Below are 14,773 nucleotides of genomic sequence, written 5' to 3' on the forward strand. Positions count from 1 at the left end.
GGAGGGACCATGGCCGCCTTGGTCCCAAGTGGGTGAGACCCGTGTTAGAATTGTATGATTAAATGATTAAATTTACCATATTCCAATAGTTTAAGTTTTAAGGACAATTGGTAATTTAATATGGTATCGGAGTAAGAGGTAATTTCGGCCCACACGTGAGAGAGAGTTTTAGAATTATATGGTTAAATGATTAAATTTACCATATTCATACCATATTCCAATAGCTTAAGTTTTAGGAACAATGTAATTTACTCGTCTCTACCACAAGTTGTCATTTTGATTGAGTTTGGAATAGGGCAGTAAATGAATCAAGCCAATCATGAACAACTTGGGCTTGATTCGATAAAAAACTTGTTCATGTTTGTTTTTTTTTAATAAATAAGCTAAGCTTGAGCCCTAGTTTTAGGCTCATTTAATAAACAAGCCGAGCCCAAGCAAAAAAAATTGTTCATGAACAAGCTCGTGAGCTATTAGGCTTGATACACAACAATTCAAGTATAGACTCATTTATAAATTTATATGTGTTAGCTAAATATATTCATTACACATATCTTAATAATGACATTGCCAACATGAGACCACTACCTATATTACTGTAATTTTTTTCTTCCTTTAAATTGATCAAGAACCACTTTAGACTATAGTTACATTTAAAAATAAATAAATAATTAAGTAGATCACATATAATCCTTCCCTATTAATTATCCAAAGTAAAGTTATGAAACATGTTAGTATTTTCTCATTCATAATAGTTACAAACATATATTTTTCTAGTCCTTCACCATCTAACATAAATGTAAAAATTGTATTTTAAATAATTGTTGAAGCTGTAGACAGGGAATGATGAATGAATGAATTTAATTATGTAAATTATTAATTTGAATAATGGCTAATCATAAGTAGGACTAGATGCATAATAAAATGAGTATACTATTTTCTTTTTCTTTTTTCTTAATTTTAGAGATTTAAGTATTTAATTAATAATGTAATTTTTTTAGATCTCAATCTCAAAAACTTGATCTGAGCTTGAGTTTGACTTGACTAATTAATTAAGCCAAGTCAAGCCAAGCTCAAGCTTTTTGGCTTTCCCATTTGCTTAAACTCAAACATTATTTTTAGACTTGTCACAAGTTCAAACCAAGCTCGAGTACATTTTTAATTTTTCCTGATAAGCTAAGTTTGAACATGCACTACTCGATAAAACTCGGATCGTTTACAACCCTAGACTACATTACTTCTCCGGTGTTCACTCTCTTTTGAACTGAGATGAGTGACCTTCTCTTTTCCATTCTAGCAATGTAAAGAAGTTAGTTGTCTTTTTATGCAGGATTAGCTTAGGCTGTTTCTAACGTTCCCTGTGTTAAAGTTAATTAGTCTGAAGTAGATTTTCATTATGCACTCAATAGGTGCATGCATAGAATAAGTTTCAAGATTGTATCAAAAACATGAAGGAAAAAAATTGCTTCTCTTCAAGATTTTTGGGCTGTATTCTGAAATTGATTAAAACTTCTTAGGAAGCCATATTTCTTGTATCAGAACTTGATGTCATGGCCCGATAAATGTACAATTTTGTTTTTGAACCAAGCCAGAGACATGTATGATGATGGAGTTAGCTTTGGGAGTGACTCCAACCGTTTATTAGCTTAGTTCAACTACCCATGATTCAAGTTGATTGGGGAGTGCTTCTAAACGCCCATCCACTTCACATGTATGATGTTAGTAGGTTTTCATATCTGAGAGTTTGGCAGTAGATTGGCACCAATAGTGAACAATTTGAAAGTTTGTCGACTTCTCTAGTGGAGGTGAAGGTGAATTAGATTTTGCTCATGTCTTCTTTTGTTTGTTTGTAATTTCTTTCAATCATTATAAGATTGTGTTTCTCTGGTATGCTTGATAGGACATTGTGGCAAGAATGCACTTTGGTCTCATTAGGTTTCTTCACTTGTAAAAGACCATCTTGGTTCCTGGTCAGATTTCTCTTGGAAGTTTTAGGGCTTTCATTTCAATAGAGCAACCAAGGGTGAATGTTTGAGCAACCTATTGAGCTAGGTAATCAACATTTACATAACCGGCTTCCATTAACCTCGAACTAGAGAGAATAGATTTGTTTAGGCTTTTACCATGGACCATTGTTCCTTAAATTGCTATCATTGTATTCAATTATCTCCATATTGTTGAACCCGATCGATTAGGAAATTGAGGTCTTGTTTCTCTCTTCTGGCAGGCTATTTGACTATATTCAAGGAAAGAACAATTATGAAGAGAAGATAGAGATGACAGCCCCAGTGCTCTCTGAAGTCTCGCCTAGTGATGGATCTTTATGTGAGTCCTCATTTGTTGTTAGCTTTTATGTACCAAAAGTTAACCAAGCAAACCCACCTCCAGCCAAAGGCCTTCAAGTCCAAAGGTGGAATCCTGTGTATGCAGCAGTGAGACAATTCAGCGGATTTGTGGTTGACTCAGATGTTGGAGTGGAAGCTGCTGCCTTGCAAGCCAGCCATGTTGACACGGTTTGGTCTGCTGCCATTGAGAAAAGCCATGGAGCTGATCACACATCAGTCTACACCGTCGCAGAGTACAATTCCCCATTTGAATTTGATGATAGGGTGAATGAGATATGGATGTTGTTTGATATGGAAGATGACTTTACAATGTGAGAAGAATATCTGAAAAGACGAAAGACTATGCTAATCACATCAATTTGAAGAGATGTACTCCTGTGTAGAGGAAAAATGGTTAAGCTTAATGTGGGAACTCAATATACTAAATACTAAACTTGTGTTAGTGCAACCCACTATTCCATTTCCTCATGTTGTGAAGGTCTTATAAGACTAGTTGTTTATGCTTTTTTTTTTCTCAAATAATGTTCAGTGATAATGAAGTTTAGACTATAAAAGTATTTCAGGTTAATATAGACAATTTCATCATCTAAAACTGTAGGGGCACGATTTCTAGACGGCCCAATAATGATGTTGGGCTCGTACATGAAAGATCCCTCACAATATGATTTGTAGAGAGTGGGCTTGAAAGGCTATCGTTTTGGTCACGGGGAGTTGGTCCAGGCCGGATCTTAGGGGAACTCAGGTAAGAAAGGGTTTCGGTCTGGATATCCAAGCCCTACAACTTCATAACCTGAAGGATTGGACTCCTCGGATCCTGTCCGAGGAGCACTAATGCCTTTCCCCGGTTACCCGGCGGTGGGGTTTTTTGTGGTGGTGTACATATATTATCCGGGCATTCTCATCCCTGGAGTTCTTCCTCCCAGGCGAGATGGGATCCCCTCTCTGATTAGTTTACCTTTTCTTTTATACTAGCCTACGTTCGATGTCCCTCGTCCACGTGTAGGGTCAATTTTTCCAGGACTGATATTTGTCCCATCAGTCTAATCCCACAATTGTTGGGGATGGTTGATAAAGCTGAAGAATACTGCTTTGTTAGGTGCAGAGTCTTATCCAGAAAGGGTAATAAGGGTAACTTTCCCAAGATATTTTAGATCTCCTCATGGATTTTTCTTATAGCTCTTTTTTACCCCTCTTCTTAAGGGAGCTTTGGGTCTGCTGAGGACTAAACTGTCCTCGGCTGCATCTCTGGGCCACCTTCAGCCTTATATTTTCGAGCTTGGGCCATAATCTTTTTCGGCTTGGGCCTGTGGACTTCCCATGAGCAAGCGGGTCTGGCCCATAAATTACCGGGCCCCACAATAGCCCCTCAAAACCCTGCTGTCCAACATCTTGGTTGGAAAGGTGGGTTTTGGTAATGCCGAGCCTTTATTGTGGCTCATTTATTTCAGCCCTTGACTGACGCTGGCGACTCTTCACCTGCCCAGGGAGTGCACCGGTCCACGAGATGTTCCCCTTAATTTGCGCACGATGCCCTTATGCCGTTTAGTTATCCGTAGCGTGTCTTTAATATCTTCCCTTTACGAGACCCCCCAGAATTAACAGTTATTGATGGCGTGGGGGAACGAAACGGGCGTATTCTTATTTGCAGATTTCCCTGGAGATCTGAACGTATTATGTACCCTTTTTTTCGTCCCCTTTATAAAGAGAGGAGACAAAAGCTGATTCTCTCATACCTGAATCCCTCAGATTCCTCCCAGAGTTCACTTCTTCCCTCTGGTTATACCTTATCCGATAATACGTTCACCATAGTAGTAATCCATGAAGAAGTCATTCCATTCCCAAAAACACCATGTCCTAATAAAGCTCGAAATGGCTCGGTCGGGGCAAGGATGGCGGAGACTCAAGATTTATCTCACCTTCCTTTCAGCCAAAATGTGAAACAGGGACTCATCACATTCCACGTTCGGCGTGACTGAGTTAAGGACATCTCTTATTACCACCACCCGCTCTCTCATGAGCATATCTAACATGGCATCAGTGTGTTAGGAGTCAGGATTGGGGTAGGGACTAAGTGCCCCTGCTTCTTCCTTTCTTCGTTCACTGGTGCCTCCTTTTGTCTCCCTTTCTTCCTTCTCACCTTTTCCCTCTTCTTCTCCTCCTTCTTTTACTCATGTCCTCCATCTTCTTCATTCATCTCTTCCATCTTCCTCATTCATCTCCTCCATCCTCTTCTTCCTTCTCCTTCATCTTCTTCTTCCTTCTCCTTCATCTTTTTCTAAAGAAAGGTTCTTCTCTCAATATGAGCAATACTGAGGCAGAGATTGGAGAGATTTCGAAGACGAGTTTAAAAGACACCGGACTGTTTACTTATCTGTATTGCGGTTGTTATTGCTGCTTCGGCAGTTCACCTTTTGTATAGGCTTGTTTAAGCCCCTCTTTGTACGTTGTAATAATTTTTTATATTAATAAAAATTGTTGTTATTTTACTTCGTATGTTTTGTTTCTATGTTTTTACAAATTTGCAAGCACTGCTCGGCATAATAATATAGCATTTGAACCAATGATAACTAAGGCCAAAATGATTGATAACGAAAAGATATCACTATAACTTTAATAGAATTGTTTGACACAACAATGCTTACCTGTGAATAACGATACTTATCCAAAACAATGCCGAGATTAGAACTGAACGCTTTATGCGGTGTAGTAAGTAGTCATCCGAGGACATATCGCCCGCGAAAATGAATAGCCCCCTTAGGTTACCAAATAGTGGGGTGTCTCGCCATCATCCTAACGCTTTCATTGGCCTTAACATTTTACAGTATTTGAGCCGAGGACTTTCCCCATCCGAGCAATTAGCATCTCAATAAGCTTGAGTCCGAGGACCATGCAAGGCCTTGGTTCTGTCCAAAAATTTTTGTGTACTTGGTTTCCCCATAGGCTTGAGTCCGAGGACCATGCAAGGCCTTGGTTCTGTCCAAAAATTTTTGTGTACTTGGTTTCCCCATAGGCTTGAGTTCGAGGACCATGCAAGGCCTTGGTTCTGTCCAAAACTTCTTTGTGTACTTGGTTTCCCCATAGGCTTGAGTCCGAGGACCATGCAAGGCCTTGGTTCTGTCCAAAAATTCTTTGTGTACTTGGTTTCCCCATAGGCTTGAGTCCGAGGACCATGCAAGGCCTTGGTTCTGTCCAAAACTTCTTTGTGTACTTGGTTTCCCCATAGGCTTGAGTTCGAGGACCATGCAAGGCCTTGGTTCTGTCCAAAACTTCTTTGTGTACTTGGTTTCCCCATAGGCTTGAGTCCGAGGACCATGCAAGGCCTTGGTTCTGTCCAAAAATTTTTGTGTACTTGGTTTCCCCATAGGCTTGAGTCCGAGGACCATGCAAGGCCTTGGTTCTGTCCAAAACTTCTTTGTGTACTTGGTTTCCTCATAGGCTTGAGTCCGAGGACCATGCAAGGCCTTGGTTCTGTCCAAAACTTCTTTGTGTACTTGGTTTCCCCATAGGCTTGAGTCCGAGGACCATGCAAGGCCTTGGTTCTGTCCAAAAATTTTTGTGTACTTGGTTTCCCCATAGGCTTGAGTCCGAGGACCATGCAAGGCCTTGGTTCTGTCCAAAACTTCTTTGTGTACTTGGTTTCCCCATAGGCTTGAGTCCGAGGACCATGCAAGGCCTTGGTTCTATCCAAAACTTCTTTGTGTACTTGGTTTCCCCAAAGGCTTGAGTCCGAGGACCATGCAAGGCCTTGGTTCTGTCCAAAACTTCTTTGTGTACTTGGTTTCCCCATAGGCTTGAGTCCGAGGACCATGCAAGGCCTTGGTTCTGTCCAAAACTTCTTTGTGTACTTGGTTTCCCCATAGGCTTGAGTCCGAGGACCATGCAAGGCCTTGGTTCTGTCCAAAACTTCTTTGTGTACTTGGTTTCCCCATAGGCTTGAGTCCGAGGACCATGCAAGGCCTTGGTTCTGTCCAAAATTTTTTGTGTACTTGGTTTCCCCATAGGCTTGAGTCCGAGGACCATGCAAGGCCTTGGTTCTGTCCAAAACTTCTTTGTGTACTTGGTTTCCCCATAGGCTTGAGTCTGAGGATCATGCAAGGCCTTGGTTCTGTCCAAAAATTTTTGTGTACTTGGTTTCCCCATAGGCTTGAGTCCGAGGACCATGCAAGGCCTTGGTTCTGTCCAAAACTTCTTTGTGTACTTGGTTTCCCCATAGGCTTGAGTCCGAGGACAATGCAAGGCCTTGGTTCTGTCCAAAACTTTCGAGTACTTGGTTTCCCCCTAGGCTTGAGTCCGAGGACCATGCAAGGCCTTGGTTCTGTCCAAAACTTTTAATTTTAAGTAGTTTTTTCTCTGTATTTATTTATTTTTCTAAGGTTAGCCCCTAGACCAGGGCGGGGAGAGTCGGCTTGAGACCGTAAGCCCCTAGAGTTGCCCGCGCCATCGGCACTGCAGGGCGTAGCCCCTAACGGAAGTTTATGTCGAAGCAATAACTGCGTATTGCAGGAGATGGAGGAAACTTCGCGGACCTCTGCTAGATATAGCCTTGACTCCACCGCCAGCCGCGCCAACACGCCAGCCTTTCCCACAGACGACGCCAATTGTAGGGGCACGATTTCTAGATGGCCCAATAATGATGTTGGGCTCGTACATGAAAGATCCCTCACAATACGATTTGTAGAGAGTGGGCTTGAAAGGCTATCGTTTTGGTCACGGGGCGTTGGTCCAGGCCGGATCTTAGGGGAACTCAGGTAAGAAAGGGCTTCGGTCTGGATATCCAAGCCTTACAACTTCATAACCTGAAGGATTGGACTCCTCGGATCCTGTCCGAGGAGCACTAATGCCTTTCCCTGGTTACCCAGCGGTAGGGTTTTTTGTGGTGGTGTACATATATTATCCGGGCATTCTCATCCCTGGAGTTCTTCCTCCCAGGCGAGATGGGATCCCCCCTCTGATTAGTTTACCTTTTCTTTTATACTAGCCTACGTTCGATGTCCCTCGTCCACGTGTAGGGTCAATTTTTCCAGGACTGATATTTGTCCCATTAGTCTAATCCCACAATTGTTGGGGATGGTTGATAAAGTTGAAGAATACTGCTCTGTTAGGTGCATAGTCTTATCCAGGAAGGGTAATAAGGGTAACTTTCCCAAGATATTTTAGATCTCCTCATGGATTTTTCTTATAGCTCTTTTTTACCCCTCTTCTTAAGGGAGCTTTGGGTCTGCCGAGGACTAAACTGTCCTCGGCTGCATCTCTGGGCCACCTTCAGCCTTATATTTTCGAGCTTGGGCCATAATCTTTTTTGGCTTGGGCCTGTGGACTTCTCATGAGCAAGTGGGTCTGGCCCATAAATTACCGAGCCTCACAAAAACAATTTTATCCCCGTGCACATTGAATTTTTTTTTTTTTTTTTTTTTTTTTTTTTTTTTGTATTTATCAAGCTAAACAATAGTGGAAGAATGAAAGTGAAAGAATAGAAGGAAGAAAGTTAGAGATTTCTGAGTAAAACTTGTATTTTAGCCCCTGGTTTGATCTTGTTTGTAAATGATTAGGCTCTCTTTTTTGGCTTGGTCTAGACTTGCCTTAGTTGCTGGACCACTTGAATCTTGATATTTTTTATTGAAAGTTTTAGACCTTGTTCTATTAAAAAAAAAAAAAAAACACTCAAAATTCAATATTTTGTTGATTTTTTCAGTAAACAAACAAACCAAACATTTTTTTATTATTTTAATTATTATCAATTAAGGATGGTTTTTTTTAGTATAATAAAAAAACAGAAAAAATATTTAATCATAGATCAATGTTGATTATTTAATTTACATTAAAAAAAATTATCAAAAAAAATATTGCATGCTATAGTCATAATTATTTAATTTAATAAATTATTCATAGACTAATGTTGCAAGTCTATTTTCAAATAGAGGTAAATTTGTCTATTTAAATCATTTCCTCTCTTCTCCATCCTAATTTTTAAAACATCTAAACAAGAGGAAGAGCTAATTACTCTCTTCTCCCATACTAATTTTAAAAACATCCAAACAAGGTAGAGGGGAATCATTCTCCTCCCTCTCTAAACTTCCAAACAGGTCATAAATATACATTTAGTATAGGATATGTAAAACAACAAAAATCAAAATGTAGTTCCAAATCTTCTCAAAAAAATTAAAAAGCTGTAGTATACTCAAATGGATTAATTAGGATCGTAATTCACGTATAGTTGATTAATCCAATTATAAGTGGAGATTAATTAAGCGTGCACTAGCAATACTAGACAAAGATAAAAGGGGAAGGTGTCCTTGAGCACCTCATCAAAACCCTCAAATATAGGAGAACATGGGCTGTGACCAGAACCAAATGCTTTAATGTGGTCTTTAAGAGATCTCTTATGCTTGAAGTCAGAACCGCAAACACAGCCAGCGCTTTCCACAATTCTTCTCGTGGGTTCGCCAGTCACCTTTCACAGCAAAGAGCTTCCCACACTTGTGACATGCAAAGGGCTTATTCCGTGCTTCCTCTTGTAATGGGTTTGCAAGGTTCGGAAATCTTTTAGAGGCTTTGCTCTCGGGTGGCTTATGTTGTTCTTGCACCCTTCAGCACAACAATAACATGGGTTGTGGCTGACTTCCCTTCAGCGAATCTGCCCCTCTTCGATACTGTGATCCATGCCCCCATTGGTGCATCTACCATGAAAATCTATATTACTTTTATAAGAAAAATCTCAAATCTGTCACTAGCTTTATGGGGTTGATGGGGTTCAAACCCCAACATCCAAGCACCACAAGAGGTACTTGAATTACGGATTAAGATCTGGTTCAATACATGTAAAAGTTAAAAAGCCATTGAATCGGGAAAAAAAAAATTAAAAAATTAAAAAGTTGATAAAAGTTGAAATTTCTTTTGAGGAAATTATAAGAATTGCACCTGAAGATCTAGCTTTTAAAGTAAATAAAAAATTGCACCTGAAGATTTTTGTAGCGGTTGAAGGTTTTGCGGCAGACATGGCAGGAAAAATGAGTGAAACCAATATGTATTTGTTCGGGAGTTGGTATCCAATAATTATTAGCTGCTATGTTTGCAGTTTCCATTGTATTTGCATCAATGGAACCACTCGAATGATTAGGAAGGCCAATGTTTAAGGCCACGGTAACATCCTCGTTATCATCACTGCATGCTTTAGGGTTTTCTTCCATTGATACAGTAGGCCAGCTAGGTAGATTGCTTAGCGATGAATGTGGATCAAGAGAATTCTGGTCCATGCTTGGGAAAATACAAATGGTAGATGGGGCCAACGTAATAAAGTTCGTTTGTTTGAGTGTTTTAAGCAACTCAAAGAAATATCATTTTGATATCTCCATCCTCAGTTTTTTTTTTGTCTTTTTTAGGTTTAAATTACAACTACTAACTATTATTATCTATGATTTGTTGTGAAAGTGTTTTAAAAATATTATGCAAGTCGTACTTCTCTTTGAGTTTAGTTCAATTTCTTTCAATCCACTCTCACCACCACATCTCCCCTTTTGTCAATGTTCTCTCTCCTCCTTCGATAACAAACCCTTTACCACTCAACTCATCCATCCAATCCTCAATTTCTATGTTGCCGCTCATGGATTGTTATTGATTTATATAAATATGTTACTGAAATGCCAAATGAAGAAGAACAAGAACAAAACAACATAAAAGAATGGATGATTGAATGTCACCTTTTATTATAAGTAGAAAAGAATACCCAAAAAAAAAAGGGAAAAGGAAAAAAACACATATACGAAGTTACAAATACAGATATACAATTTTTTTTTTTCTTTTCAAATTTCTCTCCCATGTATAGTTCTTAGATCTTACTATTGTCATTATGTAATTTTTCTTTTCATTTCTCAAAACCCAACATTTAGTAAGTATCACACTATCACTATCTCACACGAATGTTTTGCACTTGGAGGTATGTGGATCCCACATTGCCGGCAACAAATACTCGCGCCCATTAACCCCAACAGCATTGTAGCTAGCACCTGTTGTTTTGTCCACAAACACCTCACCCGGGTAACCCGGATAAGCCCCTTTCCCAAAAATACCCGTACAAGCCGAAACCGCTTCGAGCGACCCGTCCGCTGGTCCTTGGTAGTACCCGTCATCAAACGGGTTCGTTATGGCTCCCGCCAAAACCGTGCCCAAATTGATAACCATTCCGTCAACTCCAACGTCTCCGTTAGGCGCAACTAACGGCGGTGTTTGCGGCCCGTACAGCGGTTGGTGAAATGGCCACGCGCACTGGCCCGGGCATTGGGTCTCCGAGTTGCCCACCCACGCGTAAGCGTACCTCACCTTCTTGTACCGCACGTAGCCGTGAATCCCACACGCGCTCATGCAGAAATCCTCGACCGCCACGTCAGCAGACGTGAGGACCAAGCTGAGCGTGGCAGTGCTTTTGCTGTGTCCCCCTGCTTTTAAACCCAGGCGCTGTACTTGTCTGTTTTTTAAGGATTTTCCGAGGGAGTATTTCTCGTCGAGGATTTGGTTACCTACGACGAGGTTTGACGGGCCGCCTTTGTATAATCCAGTGGTGCTCCACCACGTGTTCACGGAGGGCTGACGTGGCGACTTGTGATTAAGAGAGAGCAAGAAGTCGACGAGTATGGAGCGTTGGATTGGGGTGAACTTCCCGTACCATAGGAGATTAACGGTGATGTTTCCTTTGAGGAGTTGGCCATTGTGGTACTTGAGGATCACTGGGGGTTGGTTTACAAGGGCGAGCATGCGTGACGTGGCGATGGAAGGTTGAGGAAGAGAGGAGAGCATGAGAAAAGAGAAGAGAATAATGGTGAAATGGTAGTAGATAGAAGCCATTGTTGTTGAGAGTTTAGGGTATGGTTGCATGGGTTTGAAGAATGTGAATGGTGGGAGTATTTATATTTAGGTTAGAGCGTGTTGCTGGTACTGAATACAGCTGGATAAGGAGGGAGCGGTAGTGGTAAGCATGTCGTAGTGATGAATCCGCGTGAGTTTGACAGTGTTAAATGATCCCAATCAAAAGGTTTAACTAGCAATCTAAAGTTGGTTTGAGAAGTCAGGTGTATCCATGAAAGACTTGTCTCTCATTCGTACGTATGATATTTGACAAATTATTTTATATATTTGATTTTCAGTTTATTTGCTGTTGTTAGAGCATCACAATAGATGCTTTATATCTATTTTTTTTAACAAAAACACTACCATTCATCCTCCGAGTTGACAGATTCTTCATCTCTATTTTTTAGATTAAATTTCCTATAAAGAATACTGTAGTTTTTACTATTCATATATCAAATATTTTTTTCTATTATAATAATTAGGTATTGTATAAAAAATGTTGGAAGATGAGTAGTCGTTAAGAAATAAATAAATAATGAATGAAAAAATAATATTTAAATGAAATGGAGAAAATGATAGAAAATCTGTTAGAAAGTGTATTTGAAAAAGTAGGTAGGTAAAAGATAAATGTCATTATTCATTATTCAAACAATATAAAAAATTTGGCTAATCTGCTAGAGATACTCTTATAAAAGATTTGGAACTAGTAACATCACGGCAAGCAAATGATCACAATGTGTCATATTTTAAATATATTGCAGAATATAATGTAGTAGAGCAATTGAGACTTCAGTAGCTAGTTGCGAAGTTTTGCTTGTGTGTTTGGGTGTTCTTTTTTTATTTTTATTTATTTTTTTTACTTATTAAGCACAACCAACTCGGATCACAAATATTGGCCAAGATAAGAAGAGAACTTAATTAAGATAAACTACCGGGAACAACCGTTGTGAGAGTCTTTAATGCCTAACATCAAAGGATATTACTTCTTTTTTTGGTATTATATATGGAAAATTTTTCTGAGTTAGGTTTTTGCGTTCCTTTTGTGCGATTTAGAAGTTTCTCTTTATAGGTTTTGATTGAGACCCCTAATTAAGTTTCTCATTATGAGTATGTTTCTTATTTGGCCACTAATTAAACTTCTTCCTTATTTTGGTAGAATTTGAATTTAGGTGAAATCCTATAAATATTTGTTATATTCTTATAATTCTAAGCAGATTAATTTTAGGCAATTTTTTTTTATAAAATTTTATGTGATTTGTAGATGTTGGGGTCAAAAACACGAAACAAACTAAACTTGCTAAGGATTTAAGTTCAACACAATTGATTTTTTACTAGAAGATGTGAAGTTCCACAATAGGAAGATGAGACAGATGATAGGAGATAGAAATAATTATAAAAGACTCTTATATTGATGTAAAATCGGTTTCCAGAGGTGTGTATATATATAAGTTAAGACTCTTCTCACTTTCTTTCCCTTGTTCTTCCTTAGATTTTTCCAGATCCTCCTTCATGTTGATCTCCTTCTCTTTTTATAGCCATCTTCCCTCTTCATCCAATTGTCCTACCCTTAACTGGAATTTGGGAGATACTTGTCCCGTCAACATCTTCATCTACCATTCCTTAATCATGAAGGTAGATTTTTGGGGTGTGTCTACTATTCAAGCTAGTCATTCAGTATTTAATGTGGCCGATATTAGGTAGGAAGAACTCATTAATGCGGAGTTCACTGTTACATTGAGTTCTGCGTTTTCTTCTACATGTTTCTCGGGGAAGATAGATGAGAGGGGGTGTCCTTGGCTAAGCATACGATTGCTTCTTGGTTGAGTTATGTATCCTCGGGAAGACTGATTCCTCGAATTACCTCGGTAATGCGCCCAGATGGTCTCTTCTTGACAGGGGGCTTGTTCATCTCATACTGACCATGGGCCAGACTTATTCCATGGATGGGGCAAACTTAGTCTACTCGCCCACAGTAGATGTAGAGATAACCAACGATAATATTTGACATTTCTATTCATAATTATTGTCAAAACTAAGCATTTGAATCAAGATGGAAAATGGTTTTCTAATGGAATTTGAATTAGCTTGCCAACATTTTATAGGGGAAATTACACTTTATTACAGTAAACTATACCCTATATTATACTTTGCATTCTAAAATTTTCGAATGTACATTTTGTATCATAAACTATGATCCTTGTTACACTTTGCACCCCAACGTTAAGTTTACTGTTAACTTGGATGAAAATTTAAAATCTATGGTACAAATTGTAATCAAGAGTCTAGTTTAAGGTAGTAAAGTGTAATGTTTTTTTTTTTTTAAAGCATTGAGAAGATGGGCAATTAAGTTTTTTTATGTGGTGTCATATTTTTCTATCTAAGTTAACAGTAAACTTGATATCGAGTTGAAAAATGTAACAAAGATCATTTTCAAAGTGTACCTTTGAAAAATTTATAGTACAAAATGTAATGAAGAGTATAATTTAGGGTAGCAAAAAAAATATTTTTTCTATTTTATATCCAAACTCAAGTCGGTTTCTTGAAATTCATCTTAAGTTTGAGACTGACTCACTATTATATCAGCCCTATTGTGATTATTATTTATTTTTTGAAAGGCATTATTATTATTAGTCCTAGGTCTTAGAATTGGGATTATTAATCCGAAGATTCTATGTTTATATATAGGTCTCTTTATATAATATCTAGACACATCTTCTTTTCGACGAGTAATTCAGGCACTCAGGTCAATATAATAATATAATGCACAACCTCTATTTCTCCTTTTTAACAGCTTAAAGTTTTTCCAAGAGTGGGGAACCTAGCTACCACGGTCCATATTAGAGCGGCCGTGTTCCTAGATTCTCTTTGACACGAATAAAATATTGAAAGTGTCGGAAAGGTGTGGGCCTATGGGGGCTGGTGCAACTCGCGAGTCGATGAAGGTTGGTCGGTTTCTTATTATAGTGCTTGGTTAGGTTAAATACTGAGCATGTCATGAATTGGTTTACGTGTGGACCATATGGCGATCGAACTTGTTGTCCAAGTTATGACTGACTCGTAATTAGAGAAAGTAAAAGGGCGGCTTTAATGCTTACAGTGTGTTGGTGTGTTGGGTGTCCAATTACAGTGTTTCGAGTGTGTTGAAAGGGATAATGGTTGTAGGGTCTGGTCATCGGAATACGTTAATAAATGAAAGGAGGTGCCATTATGGAGATGTGTGGCCTTTTTCTCCATGGACTCTCTAATTGGCTTGAAATGTTTAAATTATAAAGCAGTTTGACGCCTAGGCGGTGAGAAACTATAATACCTATCACAAATTCAACCTATGCCAACCGCCCAACAACTTTTAACCAAACAAAACTTATATAACAAAATGGGCTGGAGTTAATTAATTGTAAAAATTGCTTTTTAAAAAAACCGATAGTTATTAATGGGAGAACGCCTTTACTTTTTATATATATGGACCTAATCACCTAACTCCGAAATTACTCACCTCAAAATTGGAACTCTTTATTTTGGTGAAGTTTTCTTTTACAATATTTTTAGGAAAAAGTTTATCAATGACATTTGTGAGGGGTTGGCGCATGGCT

The 14,773-nt window shown here is 38.8% G+C and overlaps 2 protein-coding genes and 1 pseudogene across 2 annotated transcripts; 1 reads left to right on the forward strand and 2 right to left on the reverse strand.

Annotated features, from left to right (window-relative positions):
• Positions 1–1,593: 1,593 nt before the first annotated feature.
• Positions 1,594–2,677, forward strand: LOC126708062 (uncharacterized). The gene is made up of 2 exons (XM_050407883.1): positions 1,594–1,608; positions 2,193–2,677. The coding sequence occupies exons 1-2, from the start codon at positions 1,594–1,596 to the stop codon at positions 2,655–2,657; spliced, it is 480 nt and encodes a 159-aa protein (XP_050263840.1). The 3' UTR covers positions 2,658–2,677.
• A 5,909-nt stretch (positions 2,678–8,586) lies between these two features.
• LOC126708063 (protein TRANSPARENT TESTA 1-like) lies at positions 8,587–9,595 on the reverse strand (annotated as a pseudogene).
• A 430-nt stretch (positions 9,596–10,025) lies between these two features.
• Positions 10,026–11,236, reverse strand: LOC126709983 (protein EXORDIUM-like 2). Its single transcript, XM_050410364.1, has one exon. The coding sequence runs from the start codon at positions 11,208–11,210 to the stop codon at positions 10,251–10,253; it is 960 nt and encodes a 319-aa protein (XP_050266321.1). The 5' UTR covers positions 11,211–11,236; the 3' UTR covers positions 10,026–10,250.
• Between the last annotated feature and the right edge of the window lie 3,537 nt (positions 11,237–14,773).

The sequence above is a fragment of the Quercus robur genome, chromosome 12 (genome assembly GCF_932294415.1).
Source record: "Quercus robur chromosome 12, dhQueRobu3.1, whole genome shotgun sequence".
Classification (NCBI taxonomy): domain Eukaryota; kingdom Viridiplantae; phylum Streptophyta; class Magnoliopsida; order Fagales; family Fagaceae; genus Quercus; species Quercus robur.